At 50.1% G+C, this 23207-nt stretch overlaps 2 protein-coding genes across 6 annotated transcripts in view; one reads left to right on the top strand and one right to left on the bottom strand.

Annotated features, from left to right (window-relative positions):
* PGS1 (phosphatidylglycerophosphate synthase 1) overlaps positions 1-18925 on the bottom strand; it is a 34585-nt gene extending 15660 nt beyond the window's left edge. Inside the window, exons 1-10 of one of the 5 annotated variants that reach the window (XM_037403104.1) lie at positions 17889-18925; positions 12933-13122; positions 11729-11806; positions 10524-10623; positions 9619-9808; positions 9081-9259; positions 7629-8162; positions 3243-3391; positions 764-906; positions 85-308 (exon numbers count right to left, since the gene is read on the bottom strand). In XM_037403104.1, the coding sequence (XP_037259001.1) occupies positions 787-906; positions 3243-3391; positions 7629-8162; positions 9081-9259; positions 9619-9808; positions 10524-10623; positions 11729-11806; positions 12933-13122; positions 17889-18250 (1902 nt within the window). In that variant the 5' untranslated portion in view covers positions 18251-18925 and the 3' untranslated portion in view covers positions 85-308; positions 764-786. The other 4 variants (XM_037403113.1, XM_037403125.1, XM_037403094.1 and 1 more) reach the window with 4 other exon arrangements.
* A 1147-nt stretch (positions 18926-20072) lies between these two features.
* SOCS3 (suppressor of cytokine signaling 3) lies at positions 20073-22516 on the top strand. The gene is made up of 2 exons (XM_037411098.1): positions 20073-20148; positions 20631-22516. The coding sequence occupies exon 2, from the start codon at positions 20698-20700 to the stop codon at positions 21325-21327; it is 630 nt and encodes a 209-aa protein (XP_037266995.1). The 5' UTR covers positions 20073-20148; positions 20631-20697; the 3' UTR covers positions 21328-22516.
* Positions 22517-23207: the final 691 nt, after the last annotated feature.

Raw genomic sequence — 23207 nt, 5'->3', positions numbered from 1 at the left:
CAAGTAACATCCAAAAATCACATTAGCACCCAAAAGTCCTCTCATGCTCTCTCCACAATTCATGGAAGACACTAATAACACATCTTAATATGAAAAGGTCAGATACACAACCCCAGAGATGGGGGCCATGTTTATGTAAATAAAATGGATGTGTGAACACTCAGCATCAAGGGCACATACTTGGGTGTCAACTGCATGGGCTATGTGCGCAGCACAGAAAAAAAAATTAATAATCTAAGAGCAATTCCATGAAGCTCAGAAGGGGCTCCAGTTACCAGGCAGTTGAACAGCCAGGCAAATCCAGGACACTGTACAAAGCAGAAAAAAACCAACCGTCCCTGTTAGCCAACATCTACAAGGTTAAAGCAAAGCACTGATCAGATAAAAAGATGACAAAACATTTTAAATATTCCAACAACGTTTTCTATTAGCTGGTCAAGATAAAATAAACACCATCCCTCTCCACAAAACTCTGAAAGGGACATTTCAGAAACAGAAGGGTTTTTTCTGTGCACGGGAAATACCCTTGTATGGGTTCTTTTTCATTGACCCTTCCAGAAATTCTAGTAGATGAAACCCAATATAGGCCTTGAGCAATGATTCTAGTCAGTGGCAAGCATCCCAGAAGAAGAGAGATGCCTGGTTTTTTCCCCACATCATCTATGTTTCCATCATCTATTTCTTCCACATGACAGAGAGTACTGCACTTAGTAAATGCCATCAGTGCAATATAAATTCCCCATAAGAATGGCTGAAAACTCACCAAAAGCAGCAATTTTTCTTCTTTCAAAAAAAATTCTTGATCAGAGGTGTTACCAGCTTCACCCACAGTTTCACATAACGATTTGGCTGCTCAAATGTTGATGATGAGACTACACCCGAGCAGAGGTAAAGCTGCTCCTGCTCCTATACAGGGAAAGAAACATTATCCCAGTAAATCCTAAGTGTTACATTATATAATAGCCTTTAAGAAAAGCAAATTCTCAGATAAAACTGGCCATGGATCCTACCAAAAGGATGCATCATTTCTGCCACATGCCTGAATGTAAGAGTTGCATTCCATACAGCGCAATTCACAGAGCAACTAAGCCACCAAGGAGCTACAACAGGATCTGTCCACACCTGCATGCTGCAGCACTCCACCTTTTGGTGATGATCAGTGCGCTCAGTAACTGAGCCTCAAGTGCTGGCAATTCAAACTCTACAAAGAGCAAAGGTAGAAGGTTTTGCCTTTTTGTGCCCCATGGTTGCAATAGAGCCAAGCTTTGGTTTCAGAAAAATCCTGAATCCCTCGCTGTAATTGCCAGAAAAGGAAACCTTACCATAATGGCAAGAGACTGACTTATGCAGCTCTTTCTAGACATAGCTCAAGCACTGTGTTTTGAAATGAATATGCAGTCACGATTTCAACTAAGTTACCAGAAACACTTAGGCTTCTCCACTGTGTACACAATACTGCTGAAGGAGGAAATGAACCGTCATGATGATGATGATAATACATGCTCAAGTTGCACCTGAAAGCAGCTGTTTGATCAAAGGTAGAAGTGGTTTTCTTACCAAAGCCAGTCAGGTTTCTAGATTTGCAGGCAAACAAGGGGCAGACCATGTACTGTAAGTCTGTTCATAATTTTTTTTTCATTAGCTAAGCTGTCACAAACAACAGAAAATACTCTTCACTGTTTAAATTCAGGGTGCAACAGGGAAGCAGGAGCCAAGCACTGGAAAGTAACACCAAAAAGATGAACCAACAACAGAAGGAAGACATTTGTTGTGCCAAATCAGTCTAATTTTAGAAACCCCAATGCTCCAAGAGCTACAGTCAGCCATGCTATGAAGATTCTGCACCGTGATCATCTGATACAGCGAAGTTGTCTAATCACTGAAGAGAGACCAGTTATCTGAAGTTCAGTTCATTCAGTGGAGCATCCAAAGATACCCAGGCCACTCAAATTTCTTCCCAAATCTCATCACACATTTTTAAAATGGAACTGAATGTTACATAGCCAAAGTGATTTCATGGCAGCATACCAGTAATGTATTAAGTCTTCTGAAGAAAGATCACAGAACAGTAAACAAACAGCCAATCTCAAAATCAGCTTCCAGCAAATGGCAATGGATTAAAGCCCTTTAAATAAGATCCCTGCAGCACTGTTTGAGAGAATTCCTTTGTCATATTTTCATTGATTCTCCCCTTCCATTAGAAACAAGCAGAGGCAAGATATGAATTGAAATATTCAACCAACTCTTCCAGTAATAGAACCGTTTTTGATTAGATATACTCTGACTCATCCTGTGGAAGAGCCCTGATGCAACAGGGCAATTCCCATTGATCTTAAAGACAACTGTGCCTTCTTATGCCAGGACTCGGCTTAAAGAACACATTTTTGAGATCCCTAAGTCACACACAGAGGCACCAAACCAATCTGCTTTCTATCAGAGCACTACATGAGAAACTAATTGGGACAGTCAGTTCCAGCAGAAGATTCAGAGTTGAGACAGCTGGGGAACCAGACAGGATTTAAAGAAGTGGCAAAAGTGCTGAGCAGTCCAAGCTGCCTAATTAAAAAGAAAAAACCAACCAAACCAAACAAGCGGGACACCGAACATTAAACCACTGAAAAATGTTTGTGTCTATTCAAGATTATGTTATGTCATATAACTTCATGGGCAATCCAACCAGCCCAGAAATCCTCCTCTTGTAGAAACTACACTAAGATACCCACCTCTGTTCACCTGCTCAGCCTGTGGGCAGCCACCCAAAAGCTAACCAATCAACACTTGCATTCCTACAAATACCTGAGAAGCAAATTCCTCCAGAAGTCCAAGATCAGTGATTCAAAGGGCCTGACTTCATTATCCTAAGAGCATGGTGTGACCTTGGCAAGGCCCAAATACTGGGGACAAGGCTTAAGAACGTGCTGTATGATAAGTGAGTAAAGGAGAGCCAGCAGATCCTCTCTGAATACTATGCCTCTCAGCATCCAGAGCCTGAGCACGCCCGATACTCGAGTTCACTGGGGACACATGTTCTTTCCCATTATGGCCTCCATTTCCCAGAAACAGGCATTTGCAGAAGGCATCTCATCAATAGTCACTTAACTGACAGCTCCTTGAGGCTTCCTGTGCTCAAGAAGGTTTTGAATTATTGTGGCTGTAGGTTTTTATTGCAACTGCGTCATCAGCATTCCCTATGTGACCAAGAAGCACAACATCCATGTAAACTCCTGTACTCAGCCACTTACCTGATGGAGTTGCTGCTGCAAAGCTGTATTTTCTGTCACTATCGCAACCTGAGCTTCCAAGTCACGATGAACTGATCGATATCCAAAATTAGGAGACCCAATCAGAGTTAGGCAGGGAAGATTGCTTCCTGCCAGGTACAGCCAGAGGCCTGCAGGAAAACAGGAGGAGAAAGGAAGCGTGGCAGACAAAGGAAATGAGCAGGGTAGCCTCACACCATCACTTCACTTAGAATGAATTAAACATGCTAGATTACAGGAACTATAAAAGATCACACACAACACAAAGCAAGCTTCCTCGCAGATGGTCTAGCATGTCTTGTAAAGCTTTGTATGAATCTTGGGGTACCCTTGCAGAGCTTGCATTGTCCAGCCTTGTGTGCTCCTAAGAGGGGAGCTGCAGCATGCTCAGTGCCACCCTAGGGACACATTCTTAACATTTTAAATACACTGCATGGAGGGGCCCAAAAATAATTCCAAGTGAGTCACTATCACCAAGTTAGAGGTTGGTTCTGCACTACAGCGTATCTCAGAAACACTGAAATAAGACAAACAGATTTTCCAATAAAGGAAAACCTATACCAAGCACCAGAGCACCCAGCAGACAAGCCAGGCCTTGACCAGTCAATTCCGGAACTGGAAGCAGCTCAGTTGCACAGTAAGCCAGCCCTTTCCCGAGACTATGCAGGACAGTGACATAAAAAGGCATCTCCCTGCTCTGACAGGTGAATTCACATGAAATAAGACTCGTAAGAGAAGTGCAAATTATTACACCCACTCACTTCCTGAGGAGCCACCCAAAGATGAAATCAAACTTGCTGGGATGCAAGACTCCACTCACAACTGCAGCTCACACATAACTTTGCCAGTGCAACAACAAAAGCAAGCATGATACAACCCAAGACTTTTTTTCAAGCACAAGATAGAAGCACTGTACTGTTCTCAGGCACACCCATGTAGCACAGCAGGAAAGAACAGGGATACCACAGGAGAGCCAGGACTATTGCCAAAGAGTCTATACAGCCATTCCCAATGTATAAATGGATCCAAGAAGTGTTTGCTCTCCACTTAGCACAGCACAAGCACTTAGAACAGTGCTGAGCAGGTCCCAGGCTTATCCCTGCTGCAAGTCACACAAAGACTACAACAAAGAAACCGTAGCATAAAAACCACCTAGTCCTTAAAATAGAAGCAGGTTTCCTAACTCAACCCCAGAGCAGTTCCAAGAATGCCTTGAGTAAGAAGCTGCCTATTCACCACTGGTTCCTGTAACCTCCTCCCCACCCCCACATCGCACACACTCAGCAGCTTCACTCCCACTTTCAGTTACAGGTCCCAGCTCAGAGCTGGCATTGCCCATAGCTCAGTGGCACCACTGGCTCCTCCGCAGGCTCGCCGACACAGGGTGGGGCTCCAGGAGCAGTAAAAAAGCACCCAAGTGGCACAGAGATTTGGAGAGCCACCAAACAGGACAGCTGCCAGGGGCTGCCTGGTGCCCCAGCCCAGCCCCAGCACAAGGCTCTCAACAGCGGGCCACAGCTCTGCCTGGGCAGCAGCTACAGGAACACACTTCCTCGCTCCTTGTAAGCATACATGCAGCAGCCCTAAAGCCTTTACAGTGTCTCTGGCTTTATGGCCACCTGGCAGGACCTGCTCAAACAGTGACTCACCTTTCCAGAAAGGGGAAGCGCAGTTTCCCAGCCAGCATTCAATAGCAGTAATGCAGGTTTATCTTGGGGCAAACAGCTACCTGCCCGCCCGGCATTCTGTCACCCAACACCTCCATGGAAGGGACCCCCCACGTCACCGACACCACCACACCCAGAAACGCAGCAGAAGACAGATGTGCACTGCTGCAGGTAGGCTTCATGATGTTACACCCACAAACACCTCTCCCACTGAAAAGGTTTGCGTTTCCTACTCGCACATGCACAATGGCTGCACAGCACCCTGCTATGACTGCTCTGGCACTGAACAAACCTAAGGACAGTTGTAGCCCTGGTGGGAATGCACACTGCAGGAAGTTGTGCATGAGGATACAAAATGTTTCAAAAGGAGCTGGAAGGGTTTACAAAACAGTCACGGTGTTTTGTGTAAATCAGCTAGATCCTACAGGAGACTGAAGGGTGTCTTTTGTCTTAGCCTGAGAAGGAGGTATTAATGGGCACTATTTGCTGCCAGGGATCTCATGTCCTCTTCCAGGAGCTGGACTCCGTACACAACTGCCCTTCATCTGTCTCCAAAGCTTCCCCCTTTTCCCTCTTCTGTCCTGTCCTCTCACACACAGTGTGATGACTCCTGCAGAAGGAAACCGGGTGAATCAAACATGTGCCAAAGGGCAAAGCATGCCAGAGAAAGGAGCTACAAGCTGATCCTTCCAGCGCTCTGAAGAGGAAATGGAAAGAAGGCAGCAAACATCTCTGACTGTCCCTCCTGCCGAGCACGGGAGCTGCTGAACAGCTCAGGTCTTGCGTCCCTCTCCCAAAAAGAACACCATAGAGCACACAGTAGCCAAAGCACTGCCACTAGAAGGCACAGCTGACCCAAAACGGGACTGACTGCCACATGCGCTTTGGTAGCTTGGAAAAGCAGCCTATGCCTTCCAGCTCCATCCATGCCAAACCACAAAATCCCACTCAGAGTCAAGAGTACCCAGCAAGAGGGGGAACCTGCAAACCACGCATCGCTTGAGCACATGCTTCCTGGAAGACAGGCCACACAGGACTTCCCAGCCAGGCAGGCACCTCCTTCAAGCTGCCCTGGATTGAGATAAGGTCTTTAATGCACTAGAGTTACCGATCTTACCACAGGAGAGGTACAACACTTGTTAGAAAGGTTTGTAGTTTCGACATAGAGGCAGCCTAGTAACACTCGTGTGTTTTCTTCAGTCAAGACAAGGCCTACTCAGCAACTTTCTCTCCCTACCACCTCTGAACCTTCTTTCAAACAGCCCTGCAGGAAGCAGGCCAGATAGAGGCATTCCCACAATCATTAACAGCTAGTCTCCTTAAACAATCAACGGGAGAACTCTGGAACAGGAACAGGCAGGAGTCCCAGGGGCTGCATCCTTCCAGCATTCAAATCAGACACGTGCTGCAAACAATGGAAATGCCCCTCAGCAGACTGCAAACCTGGCTGGGGAAACTTGCATGTTAATTAGTGCCAGATTGGGTACTGCTTACAGGAATAGAGCTGTCCTAGGGGACCTGTGAGCCATCACAGGAAGTGACACAGTGACCTGGTGCAGAGCTCTGCTTGCAGATTAGATTAACAGAAGATGCTGTGGAACATGGCAAAGCCATCTCAGCTCAGCTGAGCGCCATGCCTGACCATGAGATCAAGTCATTCTGTGAGGTGCTGCACTAGTGCACCTCTGCATGGGAAGACGGTAAGAACCTCGATATTTATGAAGTGTCACATGCATCGAGTCCTCAAAAAAAAATATCCTCAATTAAGTAGACTTCCTAAGCTATCTGCATTAACAAAATCTACTACTGAGCAATCAAATACTTACTATTGTGTATAAAACAGAACATAATTGCCAAGGAGTGCATTTTCTTGAAGGAAAACTTAAGAGACACAGCCAGCAGCAACCAGTCAGGGGAAAACATGCATGCTTTGGTCAAGGTGGCATGAATCTTGTGACAGTTGTACACAGTCTATCAAGCAAGACAGAATCAGGGGTCTTCTGCAGAAGACTATGATGGCAGTATTAATTATTTTTGTTTATTATTAGCTACACTTGTTAAGCAATATTCATTTCTCAGCAACTTCCCCTCCAGCTACCAGAAGGCACATGGGTGCCATTATTCACTATGCTGCACTTTCCTGTATGCCATAAACAGAAGCTAGACACATTCCTCAACACCTGCATCATCCTCACAAGATCTGCTGCCAAGAGAACGCGGTGTCCAAGACCACTGGGGAGCCACCACAAGCAAGCTCCCTTCCTGCTCCTGCTGCAGATGCTGCCCTGGGGTCTCTGGCACAGTCATTGCTTCTTATTGCTTAAACTGGCAAGACAGACACAAGAAACTGCATCGCAACTGTTAATGTGATCATAAATACATCCAGATGCTTCCTTTTCTTTCACATCAAGTTTCACATCAAGACACTGCCTCACTATCACCACAGACACAATTCTTGTATAATGTCTGGGACTATATTCAGGATCAGAAATCTAGAGGTAAGACACAACTTTGCACAACTGTCCCCTAAGTGTTCCATACCTTCCAGGTTTACAGAAACTGTTTGAACCTTGGATGAGTATTTTGGAAGTTGAAAGTCTAGACACTGCACCCAGCCATCCCCTAACTAGTTGCACAATCCAAATATATGCAAGTCTCAAACACCTTCTGAACAAGACCTCTTGGGAAATGGACATCTTACCTTTAGCGTGGAAAGTCCACCCAGCCCTAGAATACTCCTGCAGTTGGACCCTCTCCTGTTGGTGGAGGTAGCAGACCTCACTGTAAAATTGGTGTTCAATGTAAACATAGGCAGCAGGGATGGCACCTGCCACCCCTTTGGCACCAAAAAACCCATTCACCTCCGGTGAGGCCAGAAGAATCCGATACTCAGCCCTAGTGCCCAGAATGAGGTCCATGTAAGCTTGTGTCAGGTTGAAGTAGCCAGTGGTAAGGTATATCCTGGCATCCCGTTCGGCCTCTGTCAGCAGTGTCTCTGTGACCATCTCATCTATTTGAATCCCAAAAGGTTTCATTTGGATTAAGGGATAGATCCAGGTGTCAGGTTCTGGTTTCAGACCCCCAGATGCTTGAGAGCCTTGCTGGGATAACAGGGAGCTGCCTTGCTGGCTGCTATGGAAAGTCTTTGCATGAAGGAGTTCTTGTCGTGTCCTGGCAGAGTTGATCACCTCCATGACTCTTTGATTTGCTATCTCACAGTAAGCAGTCTTGTCTCCTGCAGGAAAACCACAAAAGATTGTGTTTGAGACCTAAAGGTAGAGAACTATGCACCACCTATTATGTAGCAGGAAAAACAACTGACAGCGCACCAATAAGAGAACAAAAAGGAGCTAACACAAAGACCACACAACTTTCTTCCCTAAGTGTCAAAAACAGATGTTTTAAGGTTAGAAAAGCTACACTGCAGAAGAAAAATATTCAGCTTTAAGAGGGGTAAGAAACTTAGAAAACAGTAGCTTGCAAAATCCACTGAGCAATGAGAAGACCAGAGCAAAGCTAAAATGGTAACCAAAAATGAACTGGAACATGCAAAATAAAACTACTGCCCACAGTCTAAGTTTACATCACACAGCAGTGCACAAGGCCAGAACAAAAACTTATGATGCAATCAGCCTGACAGACAGATGCCCTTCACTGCCCACTTCCAACACTTGCTTGTTCTCGTCTTCCTAATCCAATATTCACTTGATTCCCAGAATACTCAGCTACAGAATATTAATTACCAAAAACAGCACTACATCCATGAAACTTTCAGAATACGCACACACACAACACCTAGAATTATAGCCATTAATATAAAAAATAGAAAGAACCTCTCTCAAGGAATTTAAGTTCTTGTTTAAGGTCATAAGCGCAGAATTACGAAGAAGCAATGAGACAGTTACAGAGGAACTTCTAGCCTTTGCACACTCTGCCAGATACAGATTAGCTAGTGATAGATAGTCGGTGTGCCAGGAACACTCCAATAGATCCAGACTCAAAACTCTAGCAATCTTGATTACAATAATGGATGGCACATAAATGGGACACTGCACAGTCTGTAAACAATGGTCAGACAGTCATCCTTAACTCCGGTTATCGCTCTTCTCTGTTGGATCGTATCAGCCAACCACATACGACAACTTGCTCCTACCTTGGTACGGATGTACCATCCCCTCCATCATCTGGACCGTATCATCTCGCTGTAATTGCAGAGACACATCTCCAATTGCATCCACTAGCTCTGTGAAGAAGTCTGCAATCTCGGGAGAGTCCTGCAGGAGAACATAGCGGTCCTGACGATTGGTGAAGTACAAATCACTCAGGTTTGCGCTAGGAGAAAAGAGGAAGAGTTCAGTTCCAGGACAGAGCATAGGCATATGATCCTGAACACTCCAGCCCAAGTTAGAGAACTCACTCTGCATATAACTAGATTAAAGTACAAATCTGCCATTTCCTTTTGAATCTCAAGAAATCTTTCTTTTTTTCTTTTTGAGAAAGACTCTCTTTCATGTGGGAATCTCATGTGGAAGAGCTGTCATTGCTCTTCCATCTCAGAAAAGCACTGATATGATCACTACAGAAAGACCAGATGCAAATAATTAAGTTCAGACAACACTGGTAGCATGCATACCTTGCCTCACAACCTCAGCTAAATGAACTGTACAAGGGCCTGAAGAGGCAGGACTCACCCGCTCAGGATCACATTATCATCAAAGAGATAGACCTTGATATGTTGCAGTCCAATGGTCTCATTAAAACGCTCTGGAATCAGGAGCCTGAGAAGTCCACGCAGGTTTGGGGTATGGAAGAGGGACACACGGACTTGATCAGGAAATCGCTGCAGCAGCGGAATCAGCATTGTTCGAGAATTTTTCCTACCTGGGAGACAAGAGGAGTTTCACAACTCAGGATCACACCAGACAGGGAATGCATCATGGCATGGCACCACAGCTCCTCAGCTAGAAGCTGGTTACAGAATGAGCATCCACCTCATCTGCTAGCACTCAGCGTGTTTTCCTTTTTTGTTTTTTTTTTCTTTTTCTTTTTTTTTTTTTTTTTAATCTCTTTCATTTGCACTATGTCAATATTGAAATCAACATCCAGAACTGTAAGTTCACTGATAAATAGGCCTTGGAAACAGTTGCTGAGCAAGTCTGACACCATTCAAGCTTCTTAATCAAGCCACACCTAGCACTAGTAACACATTCTACAAAGAGTCACCCCAAAAGTTTCTGAGTAAGTTTACTGCTACTTCCAACAAATCCCACTTTCCTTTAAAAATTAAAGTATGAGAGAGCATGATGGATAAGGGCAAATGAACTGACAAGTGAACTAAGCAAGAAAGCACAAGTTGCACAGAGTAGGGTTCAGCTCTTCTTGTTCCCACCACCTATTTTCCAAAGACAAGCTGCTCAGCTTGAAGATTTTCTGGGAACAAGTAGTAACTGGTATACAAAAGGCCAGTTTCGAAAAGTGTATGATTTAAGCAAGTAGGTCCAATTGGTCAAGACAGCCTCTCTCTGAAAAAGAACAGTTTATCCAGCCAAACTGTCAAATTAAGACTCTGAAGAAAGCAAGGCATCGTAATATCTACCCCGAGATCCCCTGGTGTAGTCAAGAAGAATGGAAACTCTGAGGTTCGACGATCCTTTTGTTTGCAGTGATTTCTCCAGTGTTTCTTCTAAGCAATCCACCTGCAGACACAGATTTCTCTACTCATTACAGAAAGCAAATAAAGCTTTATAAGGAAATTATTCAGCAGCCAGGAGACTGGTGGCCATGAAAGCTTCTATACCCTAGTATGAGTCTTTCCTACTCACGCAAAACACTGCTAGTTTAGGCTTTGCATCCGTCAGACTGGCATCCTACCCTATCAGCCAAAAGCAACAGATGAAAGGGCATCAATTTTACAAGTGCACATTCTTCAGACCTCTGAATAGCAATTAATATTAGCAGAAGTCTGAACATCATTCCCAAGTCACAGACCTGCATTACCAAAGAAAAACCTTGGTAGGAGTTCATAAATGATGCAGAGGCAGTTTTATTGCTTAACTACAAGGCTGTCTGTCACATGCAAATTCAAATCTTGTGTACAAGCCCAGACAAAGCCAGCAAAACCCTGCACAGGACACTGTCCATCTTTATTCTACTGTGAAATTTGCATTCTAACATAAGAAATTGGCCAAGGTCAGGCTTCTCTCTAAAGGTCTTCGGTAGTGCTTTTGCTTCTAGAGGCAAGAACAAGAAACAGAAAAGGCAAACAACATGAAGCAAAACTGACCACCGTCTTAAAGGCAGAAAGCTAATACTGAATCTGCATACTGTACATGGAGGACAAAAACATAGCACTACATACATACAACTTTAATCATGTTCAAGAAAAATGCCAGAAAAAAAAATTACCTGTAATCCCAGTTCTACAAAATCCCTTTGAACACTACACCAGTAACCTCTAACAGTCTGAAAGATCCAGGCTCATCCCATGAAAAAGTTCAGTAGTTCCATGGCTCTGTACTAGGCTTAAAGAAAAACTCCATGCACCCCCCTTCCAAATCCCTCCCTCCCCCACTCTATGTGCAAGTACACAAATGCAGCCAGGAACCTGGAGAAAACTCCCAAGGGGAGGAGAAAACACATGTAAAGTGAATCCCTATAGGAAGGCTTTAAGGAGGTTACAAGCTCACAAATTGCACCTCACACATACCCCTTGCACCTGCAGGAACAGGATGGTTTTTGCAAAGGCAGGCCTTTCCCTTCTGCATTCACGTTCTCCCCTTCCCAAACCCTTTCCACACTCACCAGCTCCTGTTCAAGGAGACCCGTCCCCAGGTACAGTGAAGCCATGACCACTCGCTGCTTGGCTGTTTTTATCTGCACCTGAGAGTAGCAGAAAATAAGTTCAGCTTCATCCTCAGTCTCTGTGACGAGCTAATTATCCAGACCACAGAGGAGCACTGGTTCCCCCAAGGAGAATCACTTTAGCCAAATCATAGCATTGTCTCCCTTGCCTTCTAGAAGGGAAGACACAGGGTAACACACCGACAGCAAAGATGCAAAACGCACAGGTCTTACAGAGCAACATCAGCACCACTGCTGCATCCAAAAATATAGGAAGAAATCAATGTTTTCCGGAAAGCTGAGGAACACGTTCCCTGCAGCTAAAACTATCACATACAAGAGCAGTTACCATGCAGTAGCTGCAACATTGGCATTGTATCAGTACTGGCAATCTCAGCTTTCATTCTGCAACTGCTTTAATCCTTTGTATCACATCCTGTGAACTAGAGACCTTTGCCTACAGAACTCTCCTTCTTTCCCCTGTGTTCACCACTGACACCGCAAGGGGTGGTAGCTGCTGCCTTCGTAGCCCACCCAAGCCTTGTTCTCCAACAGCTCACCACGGTGATCTAAAATCATGTTTCAAAAGTACTGGAACTTGCTTTAAATATGCATTGTGAAAAGACTGAAGTGACTGAGCTAAACAAAGAAATTCTCACCACAGCCCTACTACTTACCCTAAGAGATGCAGTATTACAGGATTCATGCTGTAGCAACCTAAGAAACCTTTGGGAGGGACCAAGGGAGCTGAGCTTGTTTCACATTGCAAAGGGAAGGCTGAGGGGGTGTGATCTGCAGCCTGCAACTACTTGAAGAGTAGTTACAAAGATGACGGAGCCAAACTCTTCTTGGTAGTTACAGCCGAGCAGCAGCCACAAACAGCTTTGGAAAGTTCAGGTCTGACAGAAAGAAAATTGTAAACTACTAAGATGGCGCAGCACTGGAACTGCTCGCCCAGAGGCAGAACCTCCATCCTCAGCCAGTTTCAAGACTCAGCTAGACAAAGCCTGCCTGACCTGGTGTTGACAACAATCATGTTTCAGGTAGAAGGTTGGACTAGTAACCTGCAGATGCTCCTTCCTAACAACTTGTCTATGATTCTCCATAACCACTGCAGCTCTCAGCCCCCAAAACCCATTCCCACAACCTGGAACCCACAATTTACCTTCAAGAGTTCATAGAATTCAGCTGGGGATGAAAGCACCTTGACATGCGAGCTGGAGATTCCAAACTCTGGAACCAGGTTCCTGATCCACTGGAACCTGTGTGCTCCTTCGGGACAGAGCAAACATGGTGGGGCTGTGATCACAGGAACAGGAGGGGTAAGCAATGGGGCTAGAAGAAGCCATGATGATCTGTGAAAAGAAAGACAGAGGAATTATTTATAGTGGAACCTTTGCTTCCCAAAAGCAGTCTCCAAGCAGGTAAAGAGCAAGCTGCCACCAGAGCCAATACGTTGTAAGGATCCACAATGGCAGAAATGCCTTTCCCTTTCCTTAATCCCAGCTGAATCACCAAAGCCAAACCTATAAATAGAAAAAACACAGGCAGAAGGTGGAAGAGCAGATCTTAACACCATCAGCTCCTTCCCCTAGCTGGCAGAGGAGGTGAGAGGAAATAACTTTAATCAGAACAGGAACACAGGAGAAGAAACATGCTGGAAGCTGAAGAAACTGAGGATGGAACTCTCCCAAACACCCGCAGTTCAGATGCCTGGCACTGCTGCTGCAATACCAGCTACACCTGTAATCAGTTACTTGTGAAGTGTCTATCACATGCAGCCACTTTGCCACAGCCAACAGTCACTTTCACATCCAGCTTAGTTCTCAGCTGGGCTAAAGATTAGTTGTTTCTGTTTCAGGTAAAGATGTTTTAAAAAGCACAGCTGCAGGAAACACGTTCCCTAACAAAACAGAAAAATGACCAAACCCCTCAAACTTACCCAAAAAAAGACCTACAACACACAGTGCTGGAGTGCAAGTCCTAGCAAAAGCAATGAAGTCATACCCACAGAACGAGCTACCAAAGGATTGAGTGTGTTTCAACAGGTACATGCCAAGAACCACAACTGAGAAATACGAGGTAGCCCTCCACAACAATGCCACTTGCATTCTGCACAAGCACTACAAGAAGGTCAAGACTTCTCTTACTAACTTCAAAGTAACTGTAAGGGAAACAGCAGGAAGCTCATGCTTTAAAAAAGAAATTTCAGAACAAACTTAATTCCTTTTAAGTCACTCAGGGAAGAAACCATTTTACTGCTAACAGTCATGCTTAGGGGGGTGTCAAGAAGCAAATGGCATCTCTTCCCTGGAGATTTCATGCATGCAAATTCATCAAGTCATACAATAACTCCTGGTAGGAGTTTGTCCACATGACAAAACCACATTTCAGCACAATTAGCAGTAGCAACTCCCGTGAGATCCAGGAGCAGACGAGCAAGGGACTGAACTACATCCCCAAACTGGACAGAAAACGTCCCGGTCTGCAAATTCTACTCACAGGAGTCAGACTTGCTGTCAGGACAGAATCAAGGTGGCTGGTCTCCTCCCAGAGGAACACCAGGTCCCTCGGGCCAACAGGCAGCCACCATCTTGTGACCAATCCTGATGCATTCTGCCACTGCCACGTACCATGAAGTAACTCAATTATGACCTTTACCAGAATTTGTTATGAGGAACTTTTAGGTTTTACCACAATCCAAAGCTCAAACGACCACGGATTCCAGGAAGATGATTTCACTTATTTGCTTCATGATAAAACACTGGATCTTCACAAGGTTTCTGAATACCCTTACGCAGAAGCCAAAAAGTTGGCAGTTGCATTTCCTGGAAAATCCACTAACTTGTCACCGACTATTCATCACAACAGAAATCTGAGTCAATCTGTGCAAGAATTCCTAGGATGGCGGGTTTCAACAGATCATGTAGACCAGGCTAAGACCTGGTACCCAGAAGTTATACAAATTACCGATAGAAGGCTGTTAAAAACAATTGAAATACTCCATAGAAGATGTTTAAAAAATTAAAAAGTCAAAGTAGAAAAATATAAGAAATCTGTTTTTCAAGCACATTATAGCCCATCTTTACAGAACCTGAGCAGGACCTTTGTGCATCTTTGCTCAACTGCCATCTCAAGGCACAAGCCGCACACAGGGAGCGGAGACCCACTGCTATGTTACCACCAAGTGAGCATAGCAAAACAGAACAAGGAAGATCGAGCTATGTGAATTCAGACTAGCACCCAAAAATACTTTTTTAAAAAACAACAACGTATACAGCTTGCAGAGCAATAACAAAGTTGGGGCTGCAACCTAGCCCTGCAGATTACAAATTACATTCTCTGGAATTAGTCCCAGTGAAGGAACAGTGGCAAATTTTATGCATTTTATGTTAACAATTTATCAGCAAGAGGAGATAAGTATTTTCCATATTTGTTCCATTGGTCAATCCTGGCCAATTATACCTCCAGAAGCCAGTACAGTGGCCGAGAAGCCACTTTCCAGAAACATGATTCCAAGAAACCACTTTCTGGCAGAGCATGAAAACTGCAAGTTAAACTGCATCCTCACTCTATGTGGTTGAACGTTTCAGGCTTATGGATTAGACTAGGCGCTATTCAAGCGGTTCTTTCCTGGTGCTGCTGAGGGAGCAAAACCAATCTGCGTCATCAGCGCTATTTGGTTTGAGCCTTCAGATCAATTCTATGCTTGTATTGATATCCACAATTTCTATACTCTGGATTTTTTATTGCCTATGCAATTTACAGTGTATCTACACTGTTTGATCTTTTAATTCAATACTGAACTTTCAGAGCTTATTTAGTGTTGATAGCCTAAGGTTTTTATAATTATCAAATAAATCAGTATTTTGCTCCAAATAACATTAACAATGGCACAGCAATCACCTATCGAAGCAGCAGCTTCTACCCACCAGTAACCGAAAATAGCTCAAGCGAGTACCCAAGCACAACAGAATCCTTTCAACTGTGCACACACAACAATCAGAAACCATGTAACATTACGAAGAAATCATCAAAATTCCATACTTTGACAAACCAGCTTTCAGAGAAACAGAAGGCGGGGTGGGGGGGTGGGAGATCCTTCTCATGTACTCCACGTCATCAAATTAACCAGAAAGAGAAAAAAGAACTAGAAGGAACTACCTCAAATCTTTCCTGCATAAAAAAGTTGACCCTAAATATAAACAAGGGATTTTTTTTGTTGTTCTATTTTTAAAACTTGTGGTTTTGGTCCACAAACTCATGATGCTCATGATGGAGCTGAAACACTCTTACTCACTGTAAAACCTCATCTGCAGAACCAGAGGCGAAGTGAAACTGCAGGATACAGTGCCGTCCTTTCACCCACGCATACGTCACCCACACAGGGGGATTACAGATTGCTGGTCTTTTAATTCTGTTGTCTCTTTCCAGGGCTCAGTCTAGGAATTTACCTATGCTAAAAACACTGACAAATGAGAAGTTTTGAAAATAATTTCCTTGGCTTAAGCCAGAACATGCAGCAGAACATGGGCTAACGCAGGGCTCTGAGACAACAGCACATCTACCATCCAGAGGGAAAAGGAGAGTGAAGGCATGCCATGATACAAGAGATGCCACCTTTACAAAAATAAGTTTAACTCATGCAGAAGATTGTATGAGGCACTGTACTAGCTAAAACAAAACACAGAATCCTTCCAGTGCTCTCTTACCAAGTACAATGCAAAGTGATGCCTAAAGACCAGGGGGGAAAAATTGTTTTTGAAGACTCCTTTGAAGCATTTTGTTTGATCACTTCCGACACAGTTCCGATCAGGGCACGGTTCTACAGAAAGATAATAATCTCCAGTTTCAATGTTTTGTCTTTAGCAGAACTGCATGCCTGATCGCACAGCCCCAAAAAAGTAGCAGCACCAGCGAAACCAAGGCAGCAGCGCAGTGGCAAAAATCAGGAGAGGAGAAGCTGTTCAGGGGAGCACAGCTACGGAACGACTGACTGGAGGAACCACAGTCCGAGGCTGCAGCTGTGCATTCCCTTTGGCACAGCACACGCCTGGTCTGGCATCAAGAAGGGCAGACCCACCCCCCTGCAGCTGCGCATTCCCCATCCTTTCTGCACCTCGGGGAAGGACAGAAAGGAAGGGGAGTTTGAGCAATTTTCAGAGTCAGCTCCTGGATCCCACTCACTGTGCCTCACTGTGCGGCTGCCCAAGGGGGATGTCAGGAAGAGGAATGAAGGCCCGTTCCTTCCTGCAACAGCCCACTCAGATTAGTTTAAAACGAGGGTGAAAACACCCTCTGCACACAGTTTGATCATTCACCTGCTCCAGCGTTAATGGTGACTGCCTCAGGAAAGCACAGCCCTCTTCCCCCCACACCTCTCTCATGCCAGATGCAGCCCCAGCACAGATGGGACTGAGAACTGTTCTCATCTCTCTTCTGATGGGGAGTGGGGGGGGATCTCGCCATCCATGGACGGTCACCCATTGGGGTGGGTTCTGCCTAACACCCAAAACCCCGCCAATGCCACTCTGGCAGCTGACCGGCACCTGCCATAGCTGAGGTGGAAAGTGATGCCTAGCAAATGCATAACATCGTTCAGCACCTGAAAGAAAGACTAAAGTAAATTAAAAAAAAAAAAAAAAAGGCAGCGATCAAGTCCACCTCTTGTCCCATGGGCAAACAGACAGCTAGAGCAGAGTGCCAGCCTAACGCAAGCTTCAGGAGCAGGATGAGCCGCAACCCTGACCAGCCTCTTCCGCAGCTGATTCACTGTGGAAAATGGCAACTGCTTCTGCGAAACCGCCGGGCCCGGGGGAAGCCGAGGGGTCCCTTACCGGCAGGGACAGCGCTTCCCGCGCCTCAGCTGCCTTTTCAACGGGGCTGGTCGGACACAGAGGGAGCAGAACCCCCCCGGGCAGCACCGCGCCCAGAAAGGAGAAGCGACGAGCGAGGGGACAGCGCGCTTCCCGCCCGGGCCTTTCCGGATAACGCAAGGCCGACAGCGGAGGCGGTCGCGGCCTCCCGCCCGCCGCGGCCCGGCCGCAGCCACGGGAGCGCCCGCGCCCCCCCCCCGCCCGCCGCGCCGGGAGGACCGGGCTGGGTTCGGCGCTGCTCTTACCTGCGGGCACGGCGGTCGCGGCCGCGGGACAAGCGGTCGGAGAGGCGGCCGAGTAGCGCGGCCAGGCCCAGGCGGCCCCGGGGCAGCCAGGCCGAGAGCCGCCGCCACAGGGCCGCGCCCCCCGCCGCCGCCGCCATCAGCCCCGTGGGTATTCCGCTTCCGGCCGCTGCCATGGCAACGCGCCCGCCCCGCGCTTCCGCTTCCGGGCCGCCCGCGGCCGTCCCCTGGCCGGGACCCTCTAGCGAGGCGGCCTGACCCGGCCCGAGGCCGCTGCTGCCGGGGTGCCCCGGCGCGGCCACCGGCCCAGCGCCGTGTCCGCCGCGCCCAGGCCGCCGTGCTTCGCCGCGGCTGCCGGTCCCCATCGTGTCGAGGCGGCTCCCAAGGCAAAGGGTGCTGCCAGCGGGGGCGCGGGAGAGGGCTGGGGGGGGCTCACTGGCCAGGGTCTCCCCACGCCCACGTGGGACGTCCTCGCTGGGGAAGGCGCTGCCCGAGCCCCGCGAACCTGACCGCCGTCCCGGCAGCGTCAGCCCCCCCGCGACTCCCTCGCCTCATCCCCGGCCCCGGCCGACTCCCACGGGAAGGGCACGGCTCCTTCCCGCGGCGGAACCGCTATTCGCCGTCCCGGCAGCCTCTCCCCCGGCCCGGGGACTACAGCTACAGGGTCCCCGCCGTGTCCCCGTGGCTTCCCGCACCGGGCAGGGCGAGGCGGAGCCCCGGGGGGGATCCCGCCGCTGTGGCCGGCAGAGCCGCAGTGCTGCCGCCCAGCCCCGGCTGCGGGAAGCCCGTCCCGCTGCGGGGGGATGGGGGGGGTGGGGGGGGGTGGGCACGAAGCCGCCGCCCCCCGGCCGGAGCCTCCCTCCCCGTCCCTTCCCCCGGGTTTTACCACTCCTGCCTCAGGCAGAGCTCCAGAGCTCGTTTGCATTTCAGACCAGCTGGTTCACCGCAGCCTCACTTCCCAGAACTGCTCTTCTGGTGTTTATTCCTGACTGGCAGAGGCAGCAGCGGCGGTGGCAGCTCCTCCAGGGCAAATTAAACTATTTAAAATAAAATCCACTGACAAAGTGTGGTTTGGTTTTGAGGTTGAAACTTAACAATTGCCAAACGAAAATGCAGAGAAACCAGGTGGGGAAGGGGGGCCCCGGTCCCCCATCTCTGCCCATTCAGCTAGGCCAGACACGCTGCACTCCCAGGGCACTGGCACCGTGGCTGCCAGCTCCAGCTGCCAGACCCAAGGCAGGGCAAAGGGATGAGGAAATCCCTGCGGGACAGAGCCTGCACCCGCCTGGAGGGCACCCAGCCAGGGGAAGGAGGGCCCCGGCTTCTCGACCTTGCAGCAGCTGCCCACCAACATGCAACGGCTCTGCAGACAGGCGCCTCGGCCCCTGCCCTCTGCCATGCCCAGTGCCAAAGCCCCAAGCGCATGGACCATCCCATTGCTCTCAGAGCCAGTGCGGTCCCCAGCTGCTGGCCACAGGCACCGCTGGAGCCACTGCCACCACTGTCCCTTGCCACCCTCATGGGTCATGGCTGCCCGGGAGCAGGGCTCCAAAGATGCTGGCAGCAGCCTGGCGTGTTGTACTCGAAATAAAGGCCCATGATGTGAGGATGCTGAACCCACTGCCCCACTGCATATCGCGGCAGCCCCCTTCTGGTGCACCCTGCCAGCCAGGCCCAAGCCACCCTGTCGGGGCAAGCCCGTGCTTCTGCCTGGATGGGATCCGGGTGCCCCCCAGCAGAGGCAGGGGCAGCTTTGCAGTGACCTCCCGGGGCACTCCCGCTCCCCAGCTGCCGCCCTCTGCGGTGGCCACCCGCCGGCAGCACTCCCACCCCGATGCGAGTGTCCCGCGGCCCCGGGGGCTGCAGCCCTTCTGCCGGGGGGGGCCCGCAGCCCGGCTCGGGGCAGCCCAGCCAAGCCGAAGCCGGTTCTCCCGGCGGGGAGGGCGGGGGGGGGCACGGCCGGGCCGGCCGGGACTCTCCTCTTCTTAGAAGGAAAGAGCGTGAAGGGGAGCGGGAGGGGGCGGCCGCGCTGCCCGGAATGGGCCGGCGGTGGCTGGCGGCGGGCCGGGCCGGGCGGGGCGGCGGCAGGGCGCCGGGGAGCGTTACAAGAAGCCGCGCAGTTCCAGGAACCCGAGGGCGGGCTCTGCGCCCGCTATAAGAAGCCTCCCCGGGCGGCCCTGGCAGCTCCGCCGCCCGTCCGCCCCCGTGCACTGGCCCCACTGTACTGCCGCCGCCGAGGCCGGCTCCGGCACCCGCGCCCCAGGTACGGCGCTGCCCGCGGTGGGAGGGACGGGACAGGACGCCGAGAGCGGGAAGCGGGACCGGGTTGTCCCACCGGGAGGGGTAGCCCGGCACCGGGGATGCCGGTGCTCCCCGGGGAGTGGGATAGCCGGTGATGCCGGTGCTCCGGGAGAGCAACAGCCGAGAAGCGGGGGGTGCGGCGCTCCCTGGAGAGGGTGGTAGCCGGGGATACCGGTGCCCTGGGAGGGCAATAGCTGGGGGCCGGGAATGCCAGTGTCCCCGCAGGGAGTGAGACAGCCGGGGACCGGCGGAGGCAGTGCCGCCCGGCGAGAGGAGAGCCAGGCTCGGGGGATGCCGGTGCCCCGTGCGGGAGCGTGGTGGCCCGGGACCGAGGATACCAGTGCCCCCAGGAGGGCAATAGCCAGGGAGCGGGGGTGCCGGCGCTCCCGGGAGGGGAGAGGCGGGCTCCGGGGGTGCCGTGGCTCACTGCCGTCTCCGCCGCAGGTGATGGTGTAGCAGCAGCTGCTCCCGGCAGCAGCACCCCGAGCGCGCAAAGCTGGCTCCCTGCGCCATGGTCACCCACAGCAAGTTCCCCGCCGCCGGGATGAGCCGCCCCCTCGACACCAGCCTGCGCCTCAAGACGTTCAGCTCCAAGAGCGAGTACCAGCTGGTGGTGAACACTGTGCGCAAGCTGCAGGAGAGCGGTTTCTACTGGAGCACGGTGACGGGCGGTGAGGCCAACCTGCTGCTGAGCACCGAGCCGGCCGGCACCTTCCTCATCAGGGACAGCTCGGACCAGCGGCACTTCTTCACCCTCAGCGTCAAGACAGAGTCTGGCACCAAGAACCTGCGCATCCAGTGCGAGGGAGGCAGCTTCTCCTTGCAGAGCGACCCTCGCAGCAGCCAGCCCGTGCCCCGCTTCGACTGCGTGCTCAAGCTGGTACATCACTACATGCCACCCGCACCCTGTGCAGTCCCCGAGCAGCCAGGGGGGGGCCTGCACCCCAAGCGCACCTACTACATCTACTCGGGTGGTGAGAAGATCCCCTTGGTGTTGAGCCGCCCGCTCTCCTCCAGCGTCTCCACCCTCCAGCACCTCTGCCGCAAGACTGTCAACGGGCACCTGGACTCCTACGAGAAGATGACTCAGCTGCCGGCTCCCATTAAGGAGTTCCTGGACCAGTACGATGCCCCTCTCTAAGGGACCAGCGGAGCGAGATTACACGCTACAAGCACAAGAGCAGGGGACAGGCACAACACCCCACCAGCACGGGAACTCACAGGGCTCGCCAAGCCTCTCCCTCTGGCAAAGGGAGAGGGGGACTGGAGCGAGCCACCATGGGCTGTGGCTGCAGCCAGCACTGCCTGGCACCCTTGGTGCTGGGGGGAGACCCCCTGAGGAAGCGTGACATGCCCTCTCCATGGGGAAGGAGACTGTTCCGGTCGGGCTGTGGATGTTACAGTGCACCCAGTGCAGAGGCCTCCCCGTCACGGCCGGGGAGAGCCCATTGGCAAAGCCCCCGTGGGCTGGGGCAGCCAGGATGGCACCCGTGGCGCAGAGCGATATGCACCCCGGCAGCCACATCCCCGCTGCTGCGGTGGGACCACACCTGGGGAGTGTCCTGGCAAGAGCCCCTTCTACCACTAGAGAATGGAAAGCACTTGAGTCCAGCTAGTGCCTGATCGCTTTTCCTCAGTTTTAAGGGGAAAGTGTTTTTTGCCCGTACTGTACTTTACCTCTTGCTGCCTCCTTGTGGGTGGAAGCTCCTTTCACACCAGGTCGCTGCCTTTCCCCCTCGTTGCTATTTTCCAGGGGACTTAGCCTTAATATTCTCCCTGCCCTATGGTCTGGGTCACTGCACATCATTTGGTGACGTTGAGTGATAACAGTCCGGTGACAAGTCATGAAGCCAGAGGGGAAACAGCGTGTCCCATCACTGCTGAAAGTCCAGCAAGACTACGTTTGCAAGGCACACCCTGAGGACCTGGTGCTGCTGCTGGACCATTACCCCGAGCGTTGCACCCCTCCTCTGCCTGGCTGCTTCCCACAGACCCTGGCCACACTGCTCTGTGGGGGCACCGATTCCTGCAGGAACGTGGCAGGAATATCCCCTGGAGCACATCGTCTTGCAAGTGCTTTTCTGCGTCTGCCTGGAGAAGTGGTTGGGTTTTTCTGGCTTTTTAAAGTTTTATTTCTTTTTTAACCGAAGGGATGTTTACAGGCCAACGTGAATCACTGTCTTTTATAAAGATTCCATCTTCACCTCCAGCCTCGAGGGCTGAGCAAAAACATGCTTGAAAATTCAACCAAAACAAAACTCAGATGAAACTTTGCACATATTATTTATATTTATATTCAAAAGGGAGATGTTTCCATAATTTATAATAAAGAGCACTATTTTTTAATTAAAAACCTCAGATCTGGTTTGTTTTCTCCCTTGCACCCCTGAGGTTGCTTGAGACCCCTGGCAATAATACATGTCTCTCCCTGGATGCTGCCCTTGCTGCAACGCCGGGACAGTGTTTACACCACATAAGCACTGGCTTCCTGGAGCTGCTCGCTGTGCCAGGGTGATCCCACCGCAGTGACTCACAGCCCGGCGTGCATAAGCACTGTCCCAGCGCTCAGGTATGTCTAAGCCCTGCAAGTTGCTTACCGGGCCAAGCCACAAGGCACTGCGGGGATGGGTTCTGCTCCTGGCTTCAGGAGCATGGTGCAGCTGCAAATGGTCCCTGGATGGTGGGACACGGCCCATCGCCCTGGGCCTGGAGGAGCCAAGTTGGTGGCCAAGACTGGCCCGTGGCATAGCTCAGAGTGCAGCCCTCTCAGCACGCATGCCATGCTCTGCAGCGTGCCCCTCCTGCCCCCAGCCCACTTTCAGGAGGGGAAGGTGGAGGTGGTGCATGATGAGTGAAGAGCTGCGCGAACAGGACACTGAGAGGCACTGGGGTAGAAAAGGGTTTGTGGCGCTTCTGCTGCAGGTGCAGCAGGCTCGGGAGGAGGGGTTAAGCTGGAATGCAGAGAGGGTTAAGCAGGGAAGCTGAGGTCCTGCTCACCTGCATAATACAGAGTCAAAAGCT

Source organism: Falco rusticolus, chromosome 1 (assembly GCF_015220075.1).
Source record: "Falco rusticolus isolate bFalRus1 chromosome 1, bFalRus1.pri, whole genome shotgun sequence".
Classification (NCBI taxonomy): domain Eukaryota; kingdom Metazoa; phylum Chordata; class Aves; order Falconiformes; family Falconidae; genus Falco; species Falco rusticolus.
The sequence above is the reverse complement of the archived record's forward strand: the minus strand, read 5'-3'. Positions and strand labels throughout refer to the sequence as shown.

What these genes read in the sequence shown, in the direction of transcription:
- SOCS3 (XM_037411098.1), top strand. Translation starts at nt 20,698, where the DNA reads ATGGTCACCCACAGCAAGTTCCCCGCCGCCGGGATGAGCCGCCCCCTC.